Here is a 19,783-nt window from a genome sequence, read left to right as displayed (position 1 = left end):
AAAATCAATGGGGAACTGTGTGATTTGCTTAACAACCATGTGATTCGCTTAACGGCCACAGTGATTCACTTAATGACCACTGTAAAAAAGGTTGCAAAATCGGGCATGACTCGCTTAACAACCACCCAACTTAACAATGAATTTTCTGGTCCTTACTGTGGTTGTTAAGCAAGGACTACCTGTAATTAATATTCATTGTGAGAGACTGCTGGGGAGGCTAAGAAAGAAGCAGGAGAAATTCTAGACAGAAACATCTGACAGATAAAGGAGGAGTTTTTTTGGTAGCTCATCCCATAAATGGCAGCTCAATCTGAATTTCAAAAAACTTAGAAAGATGGCAAATGTTCAAAGAGACTTCACCTTAATGTACTCACTAATAAAAGAAGGCCAAAGGTTCCTTTTGCAGTTTTCAAAATTCTATACTTTATCCCCAATTCTTGCATTAAAACTCCTTGTTGAAGTCTGTGTGATTCTTGCTTTCTTGATGATGCCCTGCTGTAAGAGGTTTGACATTCTTCTTGCACCCTAACTAAAGCAAAATGTTTCCCATTGCCATATAGTATGGGAGGAACATTTGAGAACACTTCATCCATAGTAACTAAATACAGATAGTCCTCAAATTATGACCAGTCCTCAAAGTTGTGGCCATCCCAGCACCCCTGCGGTCATGATCCAGATGCTTGGCAACCTGTTCACACTTATGACCAGCTGCCAAGTACCCTGCGATCACATGATCGTCATATGCAACCTTTCATGCTGGCTTCCCCAGAAAGTCAAAGGGAAGCTGGCAGGGAAGATTGCAAGTGGCTGGGGTAAGTCTCCCCCACCAGCACGGACAAATGTACAGGTAGTCTTCGTTTTGTGACTGCCTTGGACAGTGACCATTCAGTTATGACAGTGATGAAAAAATAACTTTGCAACCAATGCCCACATTTACAACCTTTGCAGCATCTCTCTCAGTCATGTGTTTGCCATTACAGGTAGTCCTCGACCTACAACCATTTGTTCAGTGACTGCTCAAAGTTACAATGGCACTGAATGAATGGTAGTTATGACCAGTCCTTGGATTTCCAGCTGTCCAAGCAACCCGCTTGCATTTATGAGCAGTTGCCAAACGCCCTGCAATCACATGATCACCATTACCAACCTTCCCTGCTGGCTTCCCAAAAAAGTCAATGGAGAAGTCGATAGGGAAGGCTGCAAGTCGCTGGAGTAAGTCTCCCCCACCCACACACCCTCCCTTAGCTTCTCTGTGCTCATGCCGTACTGGCCACTCGCACACCCCACAGCTCCTCCCCAACTTGTGCGGCACCTCTAGCACACCCCTTTGCACCCTCCCTGACCAGTGTGGTGCCTCTTGTACACCCTCCCTGACCTGTGCAGCACCTCTCGAACAGCTCCTGCACCCTCCCCAACTCGTGAGGCGCCTCTTGTGAACCCCTGACCCACACAGCACTTCTCATGCACCTTGACTCATGCGGTGTCTCTCACACACCCCCCAGAGAGGGAGACACTGCATGCATCGGAGAGGGTGTGCAGCGCCTCTCCTGCACACCCTCCCCAACCCATGCAGTGCCTCTCATGCACTCCCGACCCTCCCTAATCTGTGTGACATCTCTCATACACCCTTGCTGACCCTTCCCCGCACCCCTTCTCGCTCCCTCCCCCACCTGGCAGCTGCCACTTACCTGGCTGGGACTTGCAACTTCCTGCTGGCTTACCCACTGACTTTGGTTGTGGGGAGCTGGCAGGAAATTGCCTTGCCTAACGACCATGGGATTCGGTTAACTACAGCAACCAGGACTGCAAGGATTGTCATCGCTAAGCGATGCAATTGCACTTTATGACCATATCACTTAGTGATAGGAATTCCAATCCCAATTGCTGTCGTAAGTTGAGGACTACCTGTACAGTCAGTTAGTATGCACTGTCCTGTGCCTGACCCGTTTCTCCTTAGCGCAGTGTGTCTCTAAAAACTGCTAAGCACAAGTTAACAAGCTCAGCTCTGTAACCTTAATTAGTGGATTAATGTCCTCTGGATGCTTGCAGCTGCTACCTGAAACTGACAAGACCCTAATCAGTTTCAGGGGTGAGCATTCCAAAGGGCAGGGGAGTGGGAAAAAAGGACTATAAGATTTGCCCTTTTACCCAGCTTCCTTGTGAGTTGAGCTCTGGAAACCTTCCCTGATGTTTGGGCTCACCTGGCTGTTTGGGGTCATATCCTTTTAATGCTATAAAGCAAAGGAAAGCTGAAGTAAAATTGTAAGCACAGTCAAGGATATGTGATTTTTCACTTAGCGACTGCTTTGCTTAGCAACCAAGTTGCCAGTCCCAACCGCGGTCACTAAATGAGGATTACCAGTATAAGAACTTGAGCTATCAACAGTTATATACTACTTTCCTGAATCACAACATACTTTAAGTACCAATTGCTACAAAACAACAGTGAAAGAGAGCTATTGCTTGTGAACTTCCTGAATCCATCTGGCTGGCTATAGTGTGACAAAGAATGTTCGACTAGATGGCTATTAGCCATATCCAGAACAGCTCTTCTTATCTCTGGATGCAGGTAATAACAGCATACATTACTATATCCTTAAATATGTAGATTAGTAAAATTGCAATGGCTATCCCAATACTTTGTGTTAGGCAGACCTACTTTATTGACTAGACATGATAAATGACTGAACTGTGCTGCAACTGAACATGTTTAAAATATAAAACTTTCTGTGACTGAGACCATATTTTGAAATTCCAAGGGTAATCCATGTAACCTGCAATCAAACCTTCTCAAATGGAAGAACTTGAAAAGATGTTGAAATGTTGGGAGTAATTGCAGACAGTTGACAATATTAAGTTAGATAGACCCAAAGTGTGAATCAGTAAAAACCAACTTTAAGGGTTCATCTGTACAAATGTAAGACAGTGACAAAATTAATACATGTAACTATCCAATTCCTGTTTAATTATTAATGAAACATACACTTGCTATAAGTATTATGTGTTAATTATAGGCTATGCATTTACTGTATATAGTGACAAAGTCATGATCTAATACCTACTTTACACATCAAAATATTAACCTACCTGTCTCATAATGTCAGGATTATTGAGCATATGACTGATTTCTGGATTTCTTTGTATCAGTTGCTGCATTTGAGGATTGGCCATAATTAATTGTCGCATTAGGTCTGGATTTGAAAGCATGCTTTGAACGAAGGGATTCTCCATAATCTGAACCATCATTTCCGGATTGGACATGAGCTGTCGCTGCATTTGACTCTGTAATTCTGAGAAGTTTGAGGTACTCAGACCTAGGCTACTCAGACTTGCAAGTCCTCCAAGACCACCTTTCAGGAAAAAACAACAACAACACCTAATTATTGTTTCAGGATTTATTTCTGTATCACTTTTTATTTGAATAAGTTTTTGTAGTTAAAGGAAGCTTTATGTGATTAAGTTTCTTCTTTTCATATTTTGGTTAGAACACTTTCTTTGTTAGCTGTCCCATTTTGTTTTGTGCTGTTTTTCCAGCTAATTGTATCCAATACTTTTTGAATAATGCCACTGTCATTTGTACTAGAGCATGTAAAAGAAAAAATCAAAAAGTCTGGTGATGGTATGTGATTCAGCAACATTGCTGACATTGTAAAATGTAATTGTCTCTTAGGCTGAAAACCAGTTTGTGCCCGTATGGTACTTCCTCTTTTGCATGATAATTAAATAGTTATGGTATTCCTTAAGATATTGTTCCCTTTTACCTGAACAAGAAATAATGGTTTATTCTACAGGATAGAAAAGCAGAATTACATTCTTGTTTGTAACAGAGAATACAAATATAGCAGGAGTAACAGAAACCTGGTAGAATGGGGACCATTTACTTTATATTTATTTAATGATTTATAGCCGCCCATCTCATAACAATGACTCTGGGGGGCATACAAGAATTAAAACCAATCTATACAATTAAACCATCCATCCAATTAACAAATGAGCAAACAATTCAAAGAGTTTATACCAGAAACAAGGAAACACCTCTTCACACAATGCATAAAACCTATAGAATACATCACCACATTACAGGATGGTTGCTGACTTGGATGGCTTTAAAAGGGGATTAGACACATTTATGGAGAACAGCTCAACCAAGGACTATTGAAGTCTCAATATTATTTCTGGGTTGGAGGCAGAATGCTTCTAAATACCAACTGCAGGGGAAACAACTTGGGCAAAGGACATACAAGTAGTCCTCGACTTATGACCATTTGTTCAGTGACTCTTTGAAATTACAAGAGCGCCAAAAAAAGTGACCTGAGACCGGTCTTTGAAGTTATGGCTGTTGCAGCACCGCCCCCCAGTCATGTGATCAAAATTCGGGTACTTTGCAGCCCACCCACACTTACGACTGCAAGGGCGGTTCAACTCCCCCCACTCACCTATCTCCTGCTGCATCTCTACTCTTTAGGCCACCCTGTAACTTGCCTTGCTCTGGTGCTGTTTGCCACACCCCAGGAAGCCACAACCAGCCCAGTCCCAGTCGCCCTCACCACCCAGCACTCCTAGACCCCTGCCGCCCTAGCTCACCTTGCCATTTTCTTGCTCCTGCTGCTGCTGAGGAATACCCGGTTTGGCCCTTTGTGCCAAGGAGCCCCTTTGTGCAAAGCACAAAACAAGCTGGTAGAAGCAAGCCCCTTTGCAAACAGTTTCTCTGGCGAATGATTCCTACACATGGCTCCTTGAATCAACCCCTGGCCCTTTCCGATTGGGCAAAAGCGCTTTCTGCCTTCCCCATTGACTGCTGCCAGCCAAGTATTATTATTATTATTGCCCTTTGCGCGAGGCTGGCAAAAGCAAGTCCCTTTCCAAAAGCTCAGGGAGCCACTTGTAGGAAAAGTTCGCTGGAGAAGCTGGGTCTGAAAAGGAGACAGCAAAGGAAGTGAGGCACTTCTGCTTTGGCCGTGGGGGTTGAGTGCAAAAGGCAAAAGGTTGATGCGGCTGCAGCTTCCTGGGGCAGTTTTGTGCAACAGGACTGGGACAGCTGCAGCTTTGTGCTGTGCTGCAGGTGAGGAGCTTCTTGTAGCCCCAGAGCCACGCAGTTCTGGAGGTGTTTGCTGCCTAGCAAGGCAGGATGCAGGGCAGCCAAAAAGGCAGAGATGGGGGGGGGGAGATAGGCAGGTGGGGGGAGTTGGAGGCAGTCCCTTACCTTACTGAGGCTCAGGGCCGGGAGGGACCAAACCTGGAATGGCTCGGATTGGGGTGGATCCTCAGCTAACAACAGGTGAAATTCGCTTAATGATGCAAGGAGGGACTGCTGGGATTGCCATCGCTAAGCGATGCGGTCACACATCTCGCTTTACAACCACATTGCTTAGTGATGGCAATCCTGGCAATCCCCCTTGCCATCGTTAAGCAAATTTCACTGGAAATTCAGGTCCCGTTTGTGGTTGTAAGTCAAGGACTACCTGTATCTCCATCTCCTACTTGCAAACACACAATTCACCTGATTATTGTGAAAAACAAAATGCTGAACTAAGACTGGCTTTGCATGATCCAGCAAGGCTGTTCCTATGTTTAGAGTTTCCTAGTTTGAATGCAATGGTATATCTTGTTTTAAAATCCAAGAGTGAAGTGCAAAGCTGGGATATAAGGAAGAGCAAGGCAAGGAGAGAGCATGTAGGCATACGAAGCTTTGTTAGACTAGTAGAGCAAGATTTCTGTATCTGAACTGAGCCTATAAAGTTTTATTAGTGGTCTGTGCTAGAAAACAGAACACTTTTCAACTCATATAGTGTGTAAAAATTGTATTAAAAGGATGCAAATGATAGAACTTTATTTGCTATACATCATTTTCCAAACTCCTCCTATGAAAGGCCTAAAGAGAGCCAGTATCTCAAATTCAGTTCTCAGTCAACCACAGCCTGTCAATTTTTAGTGAACAAGATTCGATTTCCTTTTTTAAAACCCAAAATCTGAACTTCCCTGATCCCATGACATACTCAAATTTCAGGATTACTACATAAAAAGGAGAAAAAAGGAACATAGTGACAGTTCTCGGCCCTAATCTATTTAAATTCAATTTTACATCCATATAATATCTTTGTATGTATAACCTATGTAATGAGGAATTTTGGATCAGTATTTCCAAATAACACAAGAATTCCCAATGCACATACACTTGTAAGATCACAGTTACCATGCAGTCATCTAAATGCATCAATATATTTTCCTATATTCATATGCATTTATTTAGTATACATTCAGAAAGAGAACATGGTACAGTGGTACCTCAGGATACGAACACCTCTACTAACAAATATTTCGGGTTACGACCAGCTTCGGCAGGAAAAATTTACCTCGGGTTACGAACTTGCCTCTACTTACGAACTGGATCTGCGGCCATTTTCCCTGCTGCCACACGGTCGCGGCTTCCTGTGGGCGAGGTCGCGGTAGCAAGGAGACGTTCGGGGAGGCTTGTGGTGTGTTTTGCGGTGTTTTGCAAAGGTTTTTGGTGTGCATGTTAGCATGGCTCCAAAGAAAATGCAGAGCAGGCTTGGCGGGAGTAAGGCTCTGAAGAGAAAATTGCCTCGGGTTGCGACCAAATTCGGGCGGAGGGCGGAACGGATTAACCGGATTTACATTGAACCCTATGGGGAAATTCGCCTCGGGTTGCGACCAAATTCGGAGGGCAGAACGGATTAACCGGATTTACATTGAACCCTATGGGAAAATTTGCTTCGGGTTACGACCAACTCGGGATACGTCCAGAGTCACGGAACGGATTAAGTTCGTATCCCGAGGTACCACTGTATATCTAGCAATAGACAATAAAAGTCATAGCAAATTAGCGCTTATTTGGAGAACATCCTTCTTACTCTAAGAGTATTTCACAAATATTTCTACAGTTTGTTACTGATTATGGAAAGCAAAAAAGTCTAACAACCAAAACGTAAGGACAACAAACAACACTTTCATTAAACATATATGAACCTAAATTATGTAAGCAGTCCAGTTCCAGCAGAACAAGTATATTTCAATTATTCACAAGATTTAAAGATATTTCACTAATCAAGGGCCTTACCCAAACCAAATGGGCTGGTATTTGTTGGATTTGTAGAGGTACTACTGGTTGATGCCGTTGTGGTAGCAGTACTCCCTGCAGTATTTGTTTGCTGAGCTGAATTATCATGTGATCTATAAAATATTAAACAAAACATTTCAACAATGAACCAATTTAGTCCACCATGAGGAACAGAAAGATGCTTGAAAGCAGCAGTTCAGTTTTCATTATCAGTAATTACGTGTGAGTGTAGATCTTCTAGACATGCCCAACATGATGAAAATATATGATTAACTTTCTCTTATCCAAAATAATTATGGATAGATTTAAATAGCCTTCTAACAACATGGCAGTCCTCAACTGGTGAGTCAGTAGTATCCACATACTGCAGTGTAAACAAGGTGCATTACAATTTAGTTTTTCTTTTAAAAAAAGAGGAAAATGAAGGAAAACACCAAAAGAAAATTAAGATGGCCATATGCAGTGAGAATGGACCTCCTTTACTTTAATCATTGCATAGGGACAACAAGTCTAAAGTAAGCAACTCCTTTGCATTTAAACTGACTAAAAAGATAAAATCATATAGCTGTTGTATAAGAGTGTACACTATTATATTTTTGAATTAGAGAATTTTGGGTGTAGAATTATGAAAAAAACTATGAACTGGAATCATTATCCCTACAGCAGGGATAGCCAACCTATGATAATCCATATAATGCTGAGTAGCACTTTTCAGGATCCCTAGGAAGTGCTGCAAATGGTAAATAATGTTTTGAGTTGTAGTTCTGTAACATTTAGAGTGCCATAGCTAACCTACAGCATAATATACTGACAGCAAAAGAAAAAAATTAAAGCAAGAGCACTAAGACTCTGGATTGGTTGCTACTAAAGAGGCTGATAAGGAGAGTAGAGGATCATTATTTATCAGAGATATATAATCACTGGTGTTTCATAAACTAGTTGCAAAATCACAATTTTGTTCTGCTCAAAATTATACATTGACAAGTTTCATTTCTTTCATTACTATCTTGCCAAGACAGCACTGGCTACTTAGAAGGTATTTAACCTAACTATCAATTTAACTACAACAACAGATATGAAGCTGATTATTATTTGATTTATATCCTATTTTCTATCCAGAGGACATTTAAAATGGATACACATCATGTCTATGTTGTTATAAGAAATCCAGATCAATTTAACAGTTTGCATACTTTCCCAACAAACATATTACTGTACCATGAATCAGTGTAATACATAGTATTCTCTAAGTTAATCTTTCCCCCTTGCCTGATTAATTGCATTTAAGACATCTGTAACATACTTAAAACATTAATGCTGTTAATGTCTATTCAACTGATCAAATAGACAAGATACAAACCTAATTAGTAGTAATTGTTTGATGAAAAAGGATTAGAAATCCTAGAATTGCCATAACATGATGCAAGAGAATGAACAAATTGCTATCTTTGTTCAGCCTGTTCAGAAACATATTCCAGAAGGATTCTTGCTCCTGGGGCTTATTGTGAAAAACAAATATACTCAGAACTGACAGAACTCAGCACATTTCTTTCCATTTGGTTTTATTAGATTATGTTTTAAAAAGTTTTTTTTCCCAAGTTAAGCAATATTTAGTATGAAAATAATGTGCTGGAAAGGTACTTTCTTTCGAGTAATATGAAAAAGTTGAGGGGACAAAATTCATAATTCAATAATATGGAAGCCAATTTAAGAAAGAAGATCCACAATTTCTTAATTGAATACTAGCTTGACCTGATGACCTTGTTATTTTATAATTCTTCAGAAAGTCTCAGGACTTCATTTCTTGTGAATCAGTTCTTCAAGACTCTCCTCCTGGAAAAATTCCCTAGCAATGGATAATTTACTATTGTTTTTATTTTCTGAATACCCAAGAAAATGATAATCCAAAAATAATCTCAAACACTTCTTTGAAAGACAGTAATACTGTTTAAGACGCACAAAAAACATATCAGTACAGGTAGATCTTGCTTAGCAACCAGTCGTTCAGCAACTGTTTGAAGTTACGACATCACTGAATGAGGACGCTTATGGCCAGACCTCGAAGTTGCGGCCATTGCAATGACTCCACGATTACGTGGTTGCAATTCGGGCACTTGCAACAGACATGTAATTATGACAGTTGCAGCACCCTGCGTTCAAGTGATAGCCATCTGCAATCTTCACTGCTGGATTCCGACAAGCAAAGTCAACGGGGAAGCCAGCAGGAAGTTGTGGTCACATGACGACATGCTTAACGATCATGTGCAATTTGCTTAACGACAGCAACCAGAACTGCCGTTGTAAGTCAGCACAGTCACATGATTTTCCCTTTACAACTGCATCACTTGGGGATGGAGTTCCCGGTCCCAATTAAGGTCATTAACTGAGGACTACATGTACTTACTAGCCGATACATGGAAAATGTCTCAACACCCCACATTATGTTGAAAGACGGGAGAACACCTGAATGCAAATTATGAATGAATTTTTTGGAGACATATATAATTCCATTTAATTGAATGTGGCAAAATTTTGTTATACTGTTTGTAAAACTTAACATGCCTTGATCACCTTGATGATATGTTTGTATTTTATCTGAGACAAAAATTGTCTGTTTTACTAACTTGCAGAAATGTGATAATTGACTATAATCAAGAATTACTTGAAAGTAAATTCTGAGTGAGTTTCTTAGTTGACAAGAATTGCAAATTCACTTATAACACTGAACATAAATACTTGGGATAAGTACAGTGGTACCTCGGGTCACGAACGCTTCTGTTCACGACCAATTCGGGTGACAAACAGCACCGTTCGCAAAATTTTGCTTCCGTTCACGAACGCCGGATCGGGTGACAAACAGGATCCGCGGCCATTTTCCCTCCCGTGACACATGGTCGTGGTTTCCTGTAGGGAGGGGGACTCTCCCTCCAAGCAATAACCGCCTCCCCACCCGCCTTCCTGTCCTCCACACCAGAAGTTGCGTCAAGCAAGGTTAGCGTTCTCTCTCTTCGTACTGTATTTTGTTTCATATTTTTGCGGTTTAAAAAAAAAATACATATGGTTCAGAACAGATTAACCATAATTACATTGAACCTTATGGGAAAATTTGATTCGGGACGTGACCAAAATCGGGTTGCGACCAAATTCGGAGGGGTCAGAACGAATTAACCGTATTTACATTGAACCTTATGGGAAAATTTGATTTGGATCGCGACCAATTCGGGTCGCGACCAGAGTCGCGGAACGAATTAAGTTCGTGAACCGAGGTACCACTGTATATTTGTTCCTGCAAGCAAAAAGAAAAAGAAAATCAATCTTGTAAGCCTGAAGTCTGTCTTCTCATTATAAAATAAGACCCTAGTAAGTAGCTGAAGAAGGGCCAAACCCTGCATCTCTTTAGGCATACCTGGCAAAGCTTAAGTTTATAAATATAATAACAGAGTGTGCAGGATACAGCTATTTGTCCTCATCTTCTCTACAAAACCTTTTTCTTGTTCTATTTACAACTAATATGAAACAAAATTCTCATGCTGAAGTAATTTAAGATTCGTCAGCATGAAATACAACTATTAACCAGATGCTCACACAAGCCAGCCTACCTGTTTTGTGTCTTAATGACAAGGTGAACAGTAAGTCCATCGTGAATCCCATGCTGGGTCAATGTATCTTGATCTTTTAAGATTTTTCCAGCAAATATCAACACAAGTTGGTCAGAGTGAGCCTTAAAGCGCTTGGAGATTTCTTCCTTAAACTGAAAAAGGGGGAAAACATAGTTTAGGTTATGCATTAATTTGCTCAATTAACTTATAAAGTGCTCCCATGTTTAGTAAAACTTTACCATACAATTATATCAACTGCAGACATTTGGCACATTCAGATGCCAAACATTTTATAAGAAGACAAAATTTTTATACAACCCATACTCTTTCAATTCATGCAGATGAAAATCACATAAACTAGGTTTGTGGAAAAGTTACACTGGAGATATAGAAGGGCATCTGAGTATTTAAAGGATTGTTTCACAGACTTAAGTGGTCAGATCTACATGCCACAGTGAACTGCAGCATGGATTGGTTTGCTTTAGTGTAATACACAAAGCTTAGCTATGGATAACATTGTGGTTAAGACAGAAAATTTTAAATGTAACTATTTACTGGTTTTAGTTTTCACCTACTTTTAACTACAGTCCATCTTATTATCCAAACAAAGCATACAATTTAGCACCCATTAGTTCACTAGGAAAATGAATTAGGGTACAGGGAAAGCCACAAGATCAAGTCACTTTTCCAGTTCTGTTGCTTTGCTTTCATCCTCTGCAAGTCTGTGGGATGGGTGAACTGAGGATAATTCTTGGTGAACTTTTCCCCAACACAAAAGTCCCTCCAATGTTATAAAAAATTCAGAAATTGCCAAATGCCCTGCCACTACAGAGATTGCTGATCTAAAAGGGAAACATGTCATGCAAATGTGTTTATTGTCTCAACTTTAAGCAGCCCTTCAAAATGCCAAATTGCTCTTCAGCCTTAAAAATGATGAATTGGCCCTATCTATCTGCTGCCCAAAATGTTGAAGGGCTGTGTCCTCTTCAAAAGTTACTACTGCAATTTCAGATACTTCCCATTTCATTTGAGTATGCATCTGGATGCACAGACTATACTCAGCAGTAATCATGGTTAAAGGTTTTCCAAGTATGCATGCTCTGATAACACTTGGTAGTCCCTGAAAAGGCTATGTCAAATGTTGAAGATACAGCCCTCTGACACTCTAAGCAGAAGATTGGAGAGGTTATGCTTTGGATAGCTGTAGCAATTTTAATACTTACTAAAGAGCTCATACATATTCCCTATAGAAATATTACCATCTCCTGGAAAGCAGAATATTATAATAGAGACTGCCATAATTTTGCAATTAGGGCAATCAACTGTGTGACTTACTACTGGATTTAGAATTTAATTTTTCTTTAATTTTCTTTCATTTTTTAAAAATCACTCTATAAGCTAAAGTGATAATAAGAAAAAGAGCCTAAGTAGACATTTCAATGTCAGATTCAATATTCATTTATTATTATACAGTTAAATAAACAGCTAGCAGAATTCTCCTTTTAACACTGCATTTCTTTCACTTCTAACACAAACAATACACAATCTTGTCCTCACTGTGAACAATATATGACAGAAGTTCTGGACTCAAACCTCAAAAACAAAACAAAAGTTTGCTTGTTAAAAATGAATAGTATAGCCAAGCTTGAAGTATATGGAGCTATAGAGAAGAGGAAACAATCTATTTTATCAGGAATCATATGCACACACGAAAGGAAAAGGAAAAGGGGAAGGGGAAGGGAGAATATCAAAATTAGAAAATGATTTGTTTGTATTCTATTAATTGGACTGTTTGATGTTATCTCACTGGTTGGAAAGAAACTTCCACAATTATGATGTTTTTATTAAATATGGATTTGTTTACAATGGTATTCATTAAATTCTAATGCTAAATGTTGATAAATTTATAAAATCTATATATTTTTATTCATATAAAATAAATGCAATATTCAATTATTTAATCAAGTCAACCCTATGGACATTTACATGAAGCAACTTCAAACTAGTCTGAGGTTCCCAATTAAAAGAGCATGGATTTGAAACCGTTGGCCTGCTCTGTGCATTTGTTTGCCACTTATGGAGTAGAAGTAAGAATTACTTGAATATTGGCAAGCTCTTCAATTTTCATGAATTCAGGATAAATTCTTCTCAATGGAATCTGTTCACACTTTCAACTGAAAATAATTAAACGGCAAGTAAAAAAAATTAATTATGTCCTTCATATATAAACAATCCTCTAATCCTTACCTGGGATCTACAAGGGCAGTCATCAGCATATCTATAATTTTTTCTTGAAACTATTGCCAGCTTTCTAATAGAAAGAGAACCACTATATCCTTCACCAAATTCTGCAAGCACAACACACTTTAGGTAAGTCTCACTTGACAGTAATTGGACGAAAGAATGGAAAATTTGCAGCTCTTAACCTAATTTAAAAAACTTTCTGTAAGCAAACAGTTCAGCCCTCTGGCAAAAGCAATTTGTTCCAAATTGTTGTATGGGGAAAAGAACACGGCATCAGAAATAGTTCAGACTATATAACTTTTACATACTCTGTCTCCCAAGTACTGCCAATATCAACTTCTTCAAGTGGTGATTGTGGGAAGACTTAAACACAAGGAAAGCCAAATGGCCACCAACATGACAAAAAATTAATCGTTGACCAACTATGTCAAAGAGCAGGCAAAATGCTGGCAGAGAAATGTCTGAGGGTTTGAACCTCCTCCAGGCCTAGCAAGCTGAAGGAGACAACAACCTACAATACTAAAAAATAGTGCCCAAATAGTGAGTCAAAGGAGACATGGGCAGTGTCTTTGGGGGAGAGTTCCAATGAACTTGTAGAACAAAAGGACAGATACAATGGGCCATCCCAGACCAAATTCTGGACCTCTTATAAACATAGGAGTGGATTTAGGGTTTGCATGCCAAAACCATCTCAAGGAGGATCTCACAAAAATCAACATGACATCATTGGCCTGAGCAAAATAAGACTATCAATCAAAACACACAACAAATGGCACAATAATGGTGATGAAATACACATAGGTGCAGGTGAAGGCTCATAGCACATTGGTTGATTTAGAGTCATTGCTGCCAACCAAAATACACAAAAGATACAGTCAGTGTAGTCTCCCCACATCTTGCAACCCTTAAAATAAAGATAAAAGGCCCAAAACACCTACCATTAATTGTTCAATGCCATTCTCCCCATAGTAGCTATGACAATGATGAGACTAAATGTTCCTACAAAGAATTTGAATAACAGCTAACTCAACCAGCCTATAAAAAGAAAATCATAGGAGATCTAAATGTGTGAGTAAGCAAAAGCCAAGTGGGTAAAACCTTCATAGGCAAATTCTCAGATGATGAACCAAATGAAAATGATAAACAACCAGCAGCCTTCTCTGAGCTGCAAATCATGCATGTGATGAATACCTAATTTGAGAAACCAGCAAGGAAGTGCTGGACGTGGCATTTTCTGAACTAGGAAACCAAGATCTACTATATTTTGTGCAATTATATGAAATTCATCACAAATGTCAAAATACTACATTGACTCAACATTGACAGTGACCACGGGCCAATCTGAACAATGCTTAACCTTTACACCCTTTCTCGATGAGTCTGAAGAAATACAATGACAATAGATGCAACTGTACTTGAAAAACAAATTCTGAAAAAAATTACAAGCATAACTCTAATGCTATCCCAACAATATGAATATCTCATCAGGAAACAAAAAAATGCATAGTGGCAGCAAAAATGCAGAAAATAACTGGAAGAAGCTCTTGCATTAGCAATAGAACTAGAGAGCTCTTACAGAAGAGAAAGGAGGTCAAAGGAGAAAACACACTCAACAGGATTGCACTCTGTAAACAGAAATGCAAAGTGAAGCTAAAAGAAGACTATGAAAATGACTGAAAACAACTTGTGAAAACAAGAAAGAGGTGAGAAGCAGCATTAAAAAGCACCAGAAGGAAATGTAACAGAAAGAAGGGCTCTCAAGAAAAATGACAACAGCATCACAACTGACCAATGAAAATTTGAAGAATGCCAGCATTTTCATACTAAGATATTTGCCTCAATAAATAGCCATACCCAAACACCAACATTTATGTAAATATTCAACTATCAAAAATCAAGCTAGATAAGGTTCTTCATGCAATTTGACAGGTGAAATCAGGTAAAGCCCTAGGGTCAGATATTATTACCTTTGAAGTTTATAAAGCTAGTAAAATAGCTGACCAAACTCTTTAATGACTGCCTAGACACAGGTGACATTCCTGACCAGTGGAAAATTTCAAAGACAGTTCTTATATTCAAAAAAGGGGACCCCCCCAAAAGCTTGCTAATTATCATCCAATGTACCTTCTCGTCAACCCACAAGTTCATCACTCAAGTTATAATGAACAGAATATTAAAAAAAAATGAATGAGAGCCAGTTTGATCTAGTGGTTAAGGCACCAGGCTAGATACAAGGAGACTGAGTTCTAGTCCTGCCTTAGGCACAAAAGCCAGTTGGGTGACTTTGGACCAGTCACTCTCTCTCAGCCCAATCCACCTGACAGGGTTGTTGTGGGGAAAATAGGGGAAGAAAGGGGTATTAGGTATGTTCACCGCCTTGAGGTATTTATAAAAATAATAAAGGCAGATAAAGAAAATCTAAAAAAAAACCCCAACACTAACTATGAGAACAAACCAATTTTCACAAAGGAACCATCAACAGCCCCCTCACAATCAACCTGTTAATGGAACGAGCAAGAGGTATGTGCTTCTATACCTTGTGTTTGCTGATTATGAAAAAGCATTTGACAGCATAGAAATGAATGCAATTGTGAATACATTGAGAAATCAAGACATCAATGAAAACTACACCCAATTGACAGAAGGCTGCTCAACTGACACTTTCTTTTACTGCCCAGTCAACATCCCATTACATCAAGGTATCCAACAAGGTGAAACAATCTCCCGAAAGCTTTTCACAGATAAGCTTATCTGGGCAGATAAAGGTATTAACAACAATGGCAAGAAGCTCACCGACCTCCAGATAATACTGTAATTATCAGCCACAATGTCCAAGAAGCCAAGCAGTGGCTAAATGAGCTTAGTGTGGCAAGCAGAGTAGGTGGCCTGAAAATCAACAAAAAAAGAGTCAATGCTTGCAGAATTCATTCTGCCCATACCATGAAAAGAAACTAGAAGATGAGCTGATAAAGGATGTGAATTCCTACATCCTCCATTGGCTAGGGGATCAATGCCACACACACAGTGAACCAACAGATATTGTACCAAAGTACTATAGCATGGCTCAGCTTTAACCACATAAACCAATTCTGTAACAAGTGGAAAGCATCAAAGCAAGTGTAGATACTTCAACCCATGTTTATACTAATGATGATCTACAGCTGCAAAGCATGAAACCTAAGAAAATTGGAAGTGGAGAAGCTTTGAGTGTGCAATCAAGAACTGAATATTTAAGAACTTGCTCAGAGACTGAATCCAAAATACAGAAATTTGTACCAATATCAAAGACATTGACAAAGTTGGTTGCCACCAGCTGATTGCCAACTCTAGCTGAAACCAATCTTGGAGTTTTTCCTCATAGTAAATGATATACTTCCAAATGAGCATATCTATATAATATTTATATGCACACTGGGCATACTCCAAAAGAAAACAGCGTCAGGACAAAAAAGTTATTACAGGAGTTAATAACTGATTAATAGCCTGTAGAAGAAGAAACTCAGTTTGTAAAACTAAATGAATATTTATAAACACAAGCTATTCTCTTGAATACATTTATAGGTACAAGTACACAGTTGTACAGATCCCCCTTCCTCTCTTCAGCAGAAATAAAGAAGGGAGAAATGGAAAAAATGCAAACAAACAAACAAACAAAAACCCAAGAGAAAGACAGAATGAAGGGAAAGCAATGGGAAGGGAATAGAAAAAAGGAGAAAAACAAGACAGAGTCGGGACAAGAGGAAATTAAACTGTAGAAAAATTTAAGTTGTACCCGTATCAAACCCAGCAAGCATAAAACTATGCATGCTTAGGTTCAGCTAGGTGCCTCTGCCTGCTGCAAACACCTTCCCTTTTGATAGTGTCTGCCACTATTTGGTGAACACAGGATGAAACCCCTCACTGCAAAGTAATTATGGGGTGAGAGAATTTTGACTCTCTTTTTTATGAATATAGTATTTAGTCTAGTAACTATTTAAAGAATATTCAACTCCACAAATTATTTCAGCCCATTAATAAACTCTAGGTGCTTGAAAGCAAAGTACATAATTTACATTTTTCACATTTTAAAATATACTCTGTACACAAATAATAATTATATGTAAATTCCATGAAATGTCACAACACTTTGGTTTGACTATCCATAATCTTCAATGCAATCTAACATCAGGGTTTCAGAGACTAGGAAAAGAAAAATATTTTTGCCCTTTTACGTTTTATCATCCAGTGTTTAGATGTTCAGTACCCAATGTCAGTCTTTAGCCAAAACATTCCGCTAATATGGGATGATTCAGTGAGATGGCAAATTCATTGTTCTTTATTGGAACTTTGCCTAGCTGGTTTTGAAAAGTTACATTAGTTCTCAAGAATGGAAGAACAATTAGATACAATAAAGATATTTTTTAGTTTAATAACTAAATCTAACCTTGGCTGTGGCCTTCCTAGAATCAGCACATAATTCAGTTGTATAAAAAAACATGAATCAGATTTCTGATAAGTATAGTTGGCTACATCAAAAAGCTTATTCCTCCCTGAACCAAACAGTAAGCCACTGTAGAAAGCTCTATACTAATCAGACCCATAATCTACACTCTTTTTAATATTGGTAAAAGAGAATCTTCCATTTCCATGACCACACAGTTTAAGGTCTCTTCGATAAGGTAGTAAAAAAATATGAATATTTCTTATTCCAGCCCCAAGACAGAATGTAAGAAATAAAAACTCACCTGTAGTGTAGATAAAACTATTTGCCTACCTCTTCATAAACAGCACAAAATCTTAATACAAATAATTAAAAAAAAACACACCCTGCATGATATCGACCTGCAGTTTTCTGAAGTGTGCTTTCTAAATATGAAAGCACTTTTCAGTCATATGTAAATGATATGATTGAAATGTTATGCAGAAGTTATAATTTAAAAGGTCTTAGAACTAGAAACAGTACCTCAAGGTGTACAACAACGTAAAAGAACAAATTCTGCTTTTGTAACATTTCTCCAGGCACACTTATCTCACAACATGATTTCTCACATGCATTCTGATCCCACATTTAATTTGCTTTCTTTCTTGGTGAAACTTCTTACTCTATTCTGCAGATGAGTTTCTGTCCCACAGATATGACAGTAGCTGTCTACTATGGCCAAAAAGCAAGACCTATACAGTAAAGCAAGTTATTTCCAAAGAAAAATATGAAATAGAAAGCTTCAATGCCAGTATACCAGCCAAAAAAAATCTATATAAATTGGCTTCCAATATCTGTAAAATTTATTATTTCAAAAAATAGCAAAAGGATTATTACATTGGACATAATGCTTGTGGCAATAAGTCTTCAGTTTTCAGGCTAAACTAGTTTCAGTTTAATTAAGTAAGCTGTAACAAACTCATACATCCCAAATATTTCAAATTAGAAATACTTTTAAAAACAAAACATTATTATTTGTGGGCAGTTTGTAAATTCCCTCTAAAACCCAGGATTTAAACTAAATAGGCAATTTTGTATCTGTTATAAAGAGTTCAATGTTGTGAGATAAAATTGAAACTCTAACTTCTCTTTGAAAAAGCAGTATGAACCAAAACTTTAGACGGTATCAGAGAACAAAGCACTCTAAAATGCTAAGCTGTCTATTCCTAGAAATGACAAACTAGAGTGGCAAAATTAAAAAAAAAATCTATCCAAAATTCACTGGTATAATTAATATTCAGTTTACTTAGCATCAATAAAGTTCCCTTGTTTGGTAAAATTTTACAGTGTAAAAATTTTACACTCTCAGTAATTCTATATTTTGCCAATATTTTCTAAATCTGTCTTTATATTACTGTGATGTTAGATCATAAAAGATTCCAACTGAAAACTGTGATTAGGCCTAATTCATATTACATTTCCAATATACAGTATTATTTTCCTCTATAGGTCAAAGTATGAAGATAGTTGTCTTGACAGGTTGGCAAATATTATGCTTAAGAGCAAAATGTGGCACATATAGATGTTTAAATATATCTGCAACATATTGATTTTGAAATACGCAAGTGATAGACCATACACCAGAAATACCAGATACTGTGCTAGTATAATTCTGTGTCTGTATAGTTCACAGTGGTATTGTGTCTGTATAGTTCACAGTGGTATTGTGAACTGCTTCTAGTATGACACACTGCTTCCAGAAAACATTCTTCTACAAAAGAAACTGCATGCAAACCATGTATCAATTAGTATAATTCTTCAATATACACATATGCAAAGAAAACAAAATCCAGGTTGCAAAAGAACATACTGTATAACTGTCTATTTGTTAATGCAGACCATAGGAGTTGTTGAGCTGAATCAGGCCAAAGGCCATTTAGTCCACCATTTTGTTCCTATGGGAAGGCTGCAGGTACCGAACAGCACATTTCCACTCATACGTTCAGAGGCGTACAGCCATCACTAGTAGCCATTACTGTAGAAAAGAGCGCTAATTCAAAGCAGTAGAAAACCAGCCCGTTTGAAATGACTCTAAACCTTCCACTGGTTTCCAATTCTAAACTTCGAGGTTTGGTGGTACGTTAGGACTGTGCTCAGAACAGAATTGCAGATCTCGCTGCTTTTTGTTTCTTTCCAGACAAAGCCGAGGTACCTCATTAGCATCTCCGGCCTCCAGCACTACACCAAACTGTTTCCACCCCTAGCCTCCCCCTCTCAAAGGCCTGTATCCAGGACTCGCTTACTATAAAGTAAACCCTCTGAAGAACACGAGCCACACTTCTCCCCACAAACCCACCTGGAAGAAAGCGCTCCACCTCCACTTTGTACCCTAGTCAGTCCAATCCCTTTTCAGGCCTTCGATGAGGCAACAGCTCTAGCCCGCGCCAGCAGCTGGGCCAGTGA

At 38.7% G+C, this 19,783-nt stretch overlaps 1 protein-coding gene across 1 annotated transcript in view; it reads right to left on the bottom strand.

Annotated features, from left to right (window-relative positions):
• UBQLN1 (ubiquilin 1) overlaps positions 1–19,783 on the bottom strand; it is a 28,251-nt gene that overhangs the window by 7,984 nt on the left and 484 nt on the right. The window contains exons 2-4 of the mRNA XM_007425416.3: positions 10,678–10,829; positions 7,079–7,191; positions 3,088–3,350 (exon numbers count right to left, since the gene is read on the bottom strand). Coding sequence (XP_007425478.2) covers positions 3,088–3,350; positions 7,079–7,191; positions 10,678–10,829 — 528 coding nt within the window. The remainder of the gene's footprint in view (positions 1–3,087; positions 3,351–7,078; positions 7,192–10,677; positions 10,830–19,783) is intronic.

Source organism: Python bivittatus, unplaced genomic scaffold (assembly GCF_059951505.1).
Source record: "Python bivittatus isolate LINGU-HERP-01145 unplaced genomic scaffold, Pbiv_v1 ctg000850_np1212, whole genome shotgun sequence".
NCBI lineage: Eukaryota > Metazoa > Chordata > Lepidosauria > Squamata > Pythonidae > Python > Python bivittatus.
This window is presented reverse-complemented; position numbering and strand designations above follow the sequence as displayed.